Genomic DNA, 7,834 nt, shown 5'->3' on the forward strand with positions numbered 1-7,834 from the left:
TCCTACGCTTTGTTTTCTTTTTAGCAGCTTTCTGAGCTATGAGAGAATTTTACCTCTCAGCCCATGACTACTCAGGCTATATCTACATGGCTGTGTCGCTACAGCTGTGCCGCTATAAGGAGTGCAGTGTAGCCACTGTTTGTCGGCTCTCCTGCCGACAACTTCCACCCGCAACAAGTGGCGTTAGCGTTGTCGGCAGGAGAACGCTCCTGCCGACAAAGCACTGTTCACACCGGTGCTTCAGGGAAATTGTGACAAAGTGGGAATTTTTTGTAATATTTTAAGTATCTCAGGCATGCCTCAGTTTCCCTCTGTACTTTGCATCATGATCCAGTGGGTGCAAAAGGTTAAATCTGCTCTTGGAGCCGAGAAAAAGGCAGGAGATGTTTGTGTCATGTAGCTGTCTGGGGTGGAAGGAATGGCCTGTTAAGAGACTGGCTAAAACCAATCCATATCAGTGGAGAATTCAAAAAGACAATGGGAACCCCAATGGCCAGGACATTCACACCTAGCCACCAGCAACCAAGAGGGAGGCAATTTCCCCCCAACTCTCATCAGGGAAGCACTGTCTCCTCCCCCTTGCCCCAGCTCAAGAACAAAAGGAGCAGGTATCAGGTGGCTGGAGTAAGGGCTACACTTTGCAGAGACATGGAACTCTCATCTTGGACTGACAGAGACAGGGAGCCCAAGCCAGATGTGGATCCACAGCAGCTTGGCTGGCTGGTTGCACTGGCTCGGCCAGAATGGACTATATTATAGCCTCTATTTCTCTGGGCTACCCTAAGGACTTCCCCATGCCTTGTGCCAGCAGGCTAATGAACCCTGCTCTGGTTGGAAAAGGCTGCCTGGTGTCACTGCAGACACTGGCTGGGAAGCCCAGAGTCCTGGAGAGGGCACATGTCTCTGACCAGGTGTCTGGTTCAGTTGGACTCACTGGTCAAAGCTCACAGCATGAGGCAGGAGGGCTGGAGTCCAGAGGCTCTGTCTTGGAGGTGCTGAGGCTGCGTGGCCAGCTCTTGAGGAAAAGTGAGCCCCATTGGGGGTCCTCCGAGGAACTGTTTAGTAGCTGGGGCATAGCTGTGGATCCATGACAGAAGTTTTATCTCAACACTGAACAGTTAACTGGCTTCACTTGGGCTGGACTCAATCTTTAGTTGCTCAGATAGCAGGATGATGGTGGAAGTATAAAAACAAAGAAGGACAGAGGGGAGATAGAGGGTTGTTTTGGGGCTTGGGCTCTCTTGTGCCTTGCCATTGAACTGTACACTGCTTTCTTCTTTCCGTCCTGTTGCTTTTTGGTTTGGAGGGAGACACCCTTTCCAAGGCTTTTGTCACCCTGCGGCTACTGCAATGTTTTTTTATGGCTACCTTCAGGTCAGAGTCAGAGAAAGCATCACAAGAAAATACCATTGGCAGATCCAGCGTTATCCATGCAGCATCAAACCTGTAGTTTGGTTTGAAAATCAAGACAAATCAGTCACCATAAGGGTAAGAAGGGAGCAGGGCTCACAGCTGTCTTTCCTATCAGAAATTCCAATGCATTCTGCCAGAGGGTGGCATTATGGACAGGAACTCCATTACCATCCTGGATAGATGGGTGCTTAGCATCAGCCTTGAACGTCCAGAGGGAAGGTAATTCCTTCAGTTACTTCGGCAACATGCCCTGTTCCCGGAGCTTCTCTTAGGGTTAGAAAGTGTTTCCTGATATTACATCTGACTGTCCTGATTGCACTGTGATCCTGTCTCCTCTTGTTCTGACCTTGGTGACTGCTGACAGGGTCTGCTCGTCTCTCTTCTTCTCTCACAGGTCCCGTGTCTTGGTTCCAGGGGGGATGAAAACCAAACGGGGCTGATACAATTTCACTTCCATCTTCTCTCGACCCTCCCTGAGATTCAGCTGCTTATTTTCCTGGCCTTCCTGCTCATGTACCTGCTCAGCCTCTGTGGGAACGCCGCCGTTGCGCTCACTGTCTGCACTGACCGCTCCCTCCACACCCCCATGTACTTCTTCCTGGCCAATCTGGCAGTGCTGGAGATCTGCTACTCCTCTGTCATTGCCCCACTGGCCCTGGTCAACCTTGTGTCAGGGAGGAAGGCCACCATCTCCCTCGCTGGCTGTGGCACTCAGATGTTCTTCTTTGTCTTTGTGGGAGGTGCTGACTGCATTCTGCTGGCTGTCATGGCTTACGACCGATATGTGGCAATCTGCCACCCGCTGCGCTACACCCTCCTAATGAACGGGAAAGTCTGTGCCTGTCTCATAGCTGGCTCCCTGGTTCTGGGCTTCTTGTTATCCCTGCAACTGACCATCTTGATCTTCCACCTGCCGTTCTGCACCGCCAAGGAAATCAATCACTTCTTCTGTGACATCCCTGCTGTCCTGAGGCTGGCCTGCACCAACACACATGTCCACCAGGCTGCCCTCTTCTTTGTAAGTGTCACAGTCCTTACCATCCCCTTCCTACTGATCTGCCTCTCCTACATCTTCATTATGGCCGCCATCCTGCAAATCCATTCTGCAGCCGGCCGGTGCCACACCTTCTCCACCTGCTCCTCCCACCTGACAGTCGTCCTCCTGCAGTACGGCTGCTGCAGCTTCATATACCTACAGCCCAACTCCAGCTATTCCCTGGAGCAAGGTTGGGTGGTGTCTGTGATCTACACCTTTGTGACCCCTGTACTGAACCCCCTGATCTACAGTATGAGGAACAAGGAGTTGAAGGATGCTCTGAGCAGAGTGCTGAGAAGGAAAGTGCTGTCCCAGAGAAAGTGACGCTTTTGGGCCCTCAATCAGAGTAACAATGTAGGACTGGATGGCTCAAGCTGCTTGGGAACGGGCCATATCGGATTCCAGCTCTAGGGAACCAGTTTCACTGTTTGACTGGTGCCATGAAACATCATGTCGGTTGCATGCTAATGCCAAGGAAATCTTAAAAATCCTGATTAGACATCCTCAGGCTAGTGGAAATAGGGTAGTTTTGTCAGTATTTATTTTTCCCTACATTTTTTCAATAGTTCTAGTAGCTTATGGCTTTTGACTAGAAACCTGAAATTTGGCAGGCAGATATTTGTGTTTTGCTTTTTTCACAAAATTCTGTTCAGATGTGACCGAGTTATGAGCAGCAGAAAAATCACCATGTATGCGTGCACAGAAGGACTTGTTAGATACTTGCTTCTATTTTTCTGAACCTTCCAACCGATCACTGAGAATGCTCCCAGACCTTGACAGTGTTTTCAATACATAGAGTGACAGAAAGGACACAGATAAAACTGCTGCTGCAGGCAATCTTAATTCTAGCATGTCCTCATTTTCGAGTAACTGACACGGAACCTTAAAAGGAGTCTTTTAACGTTGTTTGTCTGCACGGAGTTTCTCTATATAGAATGTAGTAAGTAGCTACCGTCTCCAGATGCGCAGGAGATGGCGTCTTGGGGGAGCCCAAGAGATGGTCACTGTGCTGAAATTAGAGCTGCTCTGTAATGATTTATGGATACGGTATGTTGATCTGGTTATTGGGATGTTTGCTGCATGAATATACCAGTTCAGTTTAATAGGAGACTGTAAGGAAAAACAAGCAGGAGAGAAACAGGATGGCTCAAGATAAGCCACTTCTCTGCAAACACTTGAGAGTTGTTAAGAGACAATGCTGTGATGGAAAAAGGCCCGTTTGTACAGGAAATCAAAAGGACTATAGCAACTTAAAAAAGACTAAGAACTCTCTCTCAAGTTGAGGGACATCAGACTAAGATGCAGGTAGCCCTTTGGGGGTCTGAAGAAATTATACTTGTCTAGGTAACCATCAGGGGGTGGAAAGCCTTTTGTGTAAGATAGACATGCATATACACTGTTTGCTGTTTTAAACTCATTTTTTCACAAACTGCTTTGTTCCTACTCCAAAATAAACAATACTTTGGTTTAAGGAGGTGCAATGAATCAATGAGTCTGCAGATCCCTATGCCCACTTGGACAATTACAGGCTGGATACAGTGAAGGAGTTATGATTGGAGGAGGGAGCCAGCACTTCTTCCAAAAGCATGTATCAGGGTTCCCTCCCCACTCTGAACTCTGGGGTACAGATGTGGGGACCTGCATGAAAGACCCCCTAAGCTTATTTCTACCGGCTTCGGTTAAAACTTTCCTAAGGCACAAATCCTTTCCTTGTCCTTGGATGTTATTGCTGCCACCATCAAGTGATTTAGACAAAAATTCAGGAAAAAGTGTCACTTGGAGTCCCTGTTTCCCCAAAATATTCCCCTAAGCCGCTTCACCCCCTTTCCTGGGGAGGCTTGAGAATAATATACCAACCAATTGGTTACAATGTGAGTACAGACCAAACCCCTTGGTTTTTAGGACACTGAAAATCAATCAGGTTCTTAAAAGAAGAACTGTATTTAAAAAGAAAGTAAAAGAATCACACCTGCAAAATCAGGATGGAAGGTAACTTTACAGGGTAAATAAAAAGATTTAAAACACAGAGGATTCCCCTCTGACTCTGCTTTCCAGTTACAAAACAAGAATGAAATTAACTCTTAGCATAGGGAAAATTCACAAGCTAAAACAAAAGATAATCTGACACATTTCCTTGCCTTACTTACAATTTTTGTAATCTTAGATGCTCATTTCAGGTATGTTTTCAGGAGATGTTTTTCCTGCCTGGTCCCTCTCTCTGTCCATAGAGGGAACAAACAAAGAGAGCACAAACAAAACCTCTTCCTCCCCTTCCCCCCGATTTGAAAGTATCTTCTTTCCCCATTGGTCTATCTGGTCAGGTGCCAACTAGGTTAATTGAACTGATTAACCCCTTACAGGTAAGGCAATTCAGTACAGCTGCCCTGTGTATATTTATGACAGCATGCTATGTTGGTGAGGAGAGGTGGTCTAGGTGGATACAAGGGGTGAAAGGAAAAGGCCTGGACAAGAGTAACAAATGTCAATTAATAACCAACCCTGCAACAATTATCAGACGCTCCCTCGTCCGGATATTGGACCTACTCTCTTATAGTCAAGAGGAAGCAGAGCACCCAAAAGAAAAGTGGGTTCAGCCCTCAGATATCTCAGCAAGTCTTAGGAGGTTGATACGTGTCCTGCCCTTGTGCTGGCTCTTTACTACTGACGTGCTGAAAGAAATGTACAGCTCACATTCAGATAAAGAACAGGCTTGATCACTGCATGTTGGTATGGTGGCACTGACATGCTTTCAACTCTGCCTTTGCCTGTCTGGGCATGGGATTGAACTAAGTCCCTAATGGCAGGTCTTTCCACACCTTGGAGGCCTTTCTTACTAACTAGCGTAGTGCAAACAGTGCTCACCATTGTGGTGCCATCTGCCCCCTTGGAGTGAACCAGGTCCATGTGCTTCTTGAACCCTGCTTTGCTTTCGTCTTCTAGTTCAGGGGAGGCCAAACACATGAGGGCACAGAGTATCTTTTCCCTCTGTGTCAGGGAGTCTCAGGGCTCCTTTCCTTGTCTCCTTGTTGTCCTGACCTCGGTCTCAATCTCCAGTCTGAGCTCCCTGGTGGCCCCAGTACTCTGGAAGGGTACAGCTTTCCCCTCCCACGTCCACTACTAAAGCTGTGGTGGGCTGGAGGAGTGTCTGCCTAGGATGAGCTCCTTGGGCAGCTAGGTGCTTTGGAGTCCCTTTACGCTCAGGGCAGCTGTGGTCTATTCCTGTTCCCAGATATGTCCACACACTAGGCTGATAATTCCCCTACTCACAAAGTCTTCCCAGCCAAACACAGCCTCTCCCTCATCCCTTCCATGCTGCCTCTTTCCCTTTACTCAGCCCCTTCCTCCTCACACAGCTCCCTCCCCTCCACGCTGGGAGTCATTATGACCTCAGTCCCTGCCTTGTCATGGCGGCAGTCATTATGACCTCACTCAGCCCTCCGTCCTTCTCAGCCAGCTAGAGAAGACCCACTGAACCCTCTCTGTTCTATTCCGATCCATAGATCCCACCCCTCAGGCTTACGCAGTGCCCCTCACATTGCCTTGTGGTACTCCGACCTAGTTCTGCTCTTGAACTCTGTCTCACATGTTTAGCATAGGAAAATGGAAACCCTGCATTGGTTGACAGGACAACATGGAGGAGGCAGGAAAACCATGAGGCAGCTTGTGTGGGGAAAGGGGAAAGAGTGTGAAGGAAGGATGCAGGGAAGGAAGGCCCTAAGGCAGTGGGATTGGGTGCGTATCTCACACAGACTCTGTAAGGGTTAATGTGGGCCTGAGGGGTCAGTTAGGGTACCTGGCTGCATCTGGAGTGCAAGCCAGTTTTAACTGAACAAGAGACTCAGCTGGGCCAGAGTAGGCTGAATTATAAACCAGGAAGTTTTCAGCAGAATGGAGCTGCAGGGAGAGAATCTGCAGTCACTCCCTTGGAGCAGAGAGGAGGGGAGGTGAAAAGCCAGGAGGAGAATAGCCCCAGGGTTGTAGCCCTAGAAGAAGGGTCAACTTTACAACTTGAGAAGAACTGGGGGGAAAGAAAGCCTGAGAGGGCTCGGTAGGAAGAAGCCCAGGGAAACAGCAGCCAGGGGTAGGACTGTGAAGACTGTGGCTGCTTGTCATATGGTCCCTGGGCTGGAACCCAGTGGAGAGGGTGCGTCTGGGCTCTCCTACCAGCCACTAGGAAGTGGCCCAGGAGTTTTGGAGACACCAACTGGATGGCTGGTCTGGAGAGACTCTGTGACCTTGGAAGGGGAGGACACAGTGACCTGGCCAGAGGGCAGAGTCATGACAAGGGAGCACCCAGACTCGTGAAGAGAGAGAGAGAGAGAGAGAGAGAGAGAGGTCGGCAGCTTGAATAGACCATGGAAGAGGGCACCAGACCTGTAAAGAACTGATCCCCAGAGTGGCCAGGTAGAGGCATCCATTGCGGAGAATGAACCCCTTCACATGGGGTTATAGGGGGATGGCATGGAGGAGCCAGGGGAGACCCTGAGGGCATTGTGTGGTGGGTATTATGAGGGACACTGAGGGGATTATGGTGGTGATGGTGTGAAGAGCTAAAAGCAGGAGCTGCTGCATCTGGAGCTTTAATTTAGGTAGCGTGGGCAACAACCATGGAGTAGACACCGTGGCCTGGGCTTCCCAACAGGCTAGCAACATGTGTATGTACCCATGGTCCCTGGTGGGCTTGTACTCAGGTTGTTAGCCCATGTGGAAGACTGTGCCACCATGTCTACACTGCCAGTGTAACCTGTGCTAGCTAGATTAACGCTAGCATGGGTGTGCCCACCTGTGCTACCATCACACCTTCACTTGCAGTGTAGACATAGCCTAGAGAGCAAATGCTCTGTAACTGGGGGCTGTATCCATTCCTATCTTGTGGGGATGGACACAGAGGGGGAGCAGTTACACCCAGTCACCAGCAGGATCCTGGTTTACTGTAACCACTGGCAGCCCTGAGACTGGCTCCCTCTCCTTGTTCTCAAACAGGAATGGTAGCGAAGGTGTAGCAGACTCGCTCCTGGGGCTGGGGCTCCTGGGATTGGTAACTGCTGGTCTCCCATGTTAATATTAGATAATATTCTTCTTCATTCCTTTTCTGGTTTTGTCTTAGACCCAGTGACTCAGCTGAGGCGGTGCTAATATACAGGATGACAGGGGGCATTTTTTGGTTTTCCCTTCCTGTCATTGTTTCTCTATCTTCCTCCGTGATTTATTTCCCCCGGTTACACTCTCTCTGTTTTTTTTTTTAAATAATCAATAAATAGTACATTACAAAAGACACAGGAACAGAAACTGTTACACAGGATAATGAAAGATGGGTGGGTGATTCTTGCCTGCTTCTTAGGACAGGAATACCAAGGGCTATGAAGTACTCAAACATTAATGCTA

General features: G+C 48.8%; 1 protein-coding gene across 1 annotated transcript; it reads left to right on the plus strand.

The window, feature by feature from the left end:
• The first annotated feature begins 1,561 nt into the window (after positions 1 to 1,561).
• OR10V1 (olfactory receptor family 10 subfamily V member 1) lies at positions 1,562 to 2,773 on the plus strand. Its single transcript, XM_077819275.1, has 2 exons — positions 1,562 to 1,632; positions 1,828 to 2,773. Exons 1-2 carry the CDS (start codon positions 1,562 to 1,564, stop codon positions 2,771 to 2,773), a joined length of 1,017 nt encoding a protein of 338 aa, XP_077675401.1.
• Positions 2,774 to 7,834: the final 5,061 nt, after the last annotated feature.

Source organism: Eretmochelys imbricata, chromosome 6, assembly GCF_965152235.1.
Source record: "Eretmochelys imbricata isolate rEreImb1 chromosome 6, rEreImb1.hap1, whole genome shotgun sequence".
Classification (NCBI taxonomy): domain Eukaryota; kingdom Metazoa; phylum Chordata; order Testudines; family Cheloniidae; genus Eretmochelys; species Eretmochelys imbricata.

What these genes read in the sequence shown, in the direction of transcription:
- OR10V1 (XM_077819275.1), top strand. Translation starts at nt 1,562, where the DNA reads ATGGACAGGAACTCCATTACCATCCTGGATAGATGGGTGCTTAGCATC. An exon ending in CTTGAACGTCCAGAGGGAAG is followed by an intron (nt 1,633 to 1,827) that starts GTAATTCCTTCA and finishes TCTTGGTTCCAG; the next exon opens with GGGGGATGAAAACCAAACGG.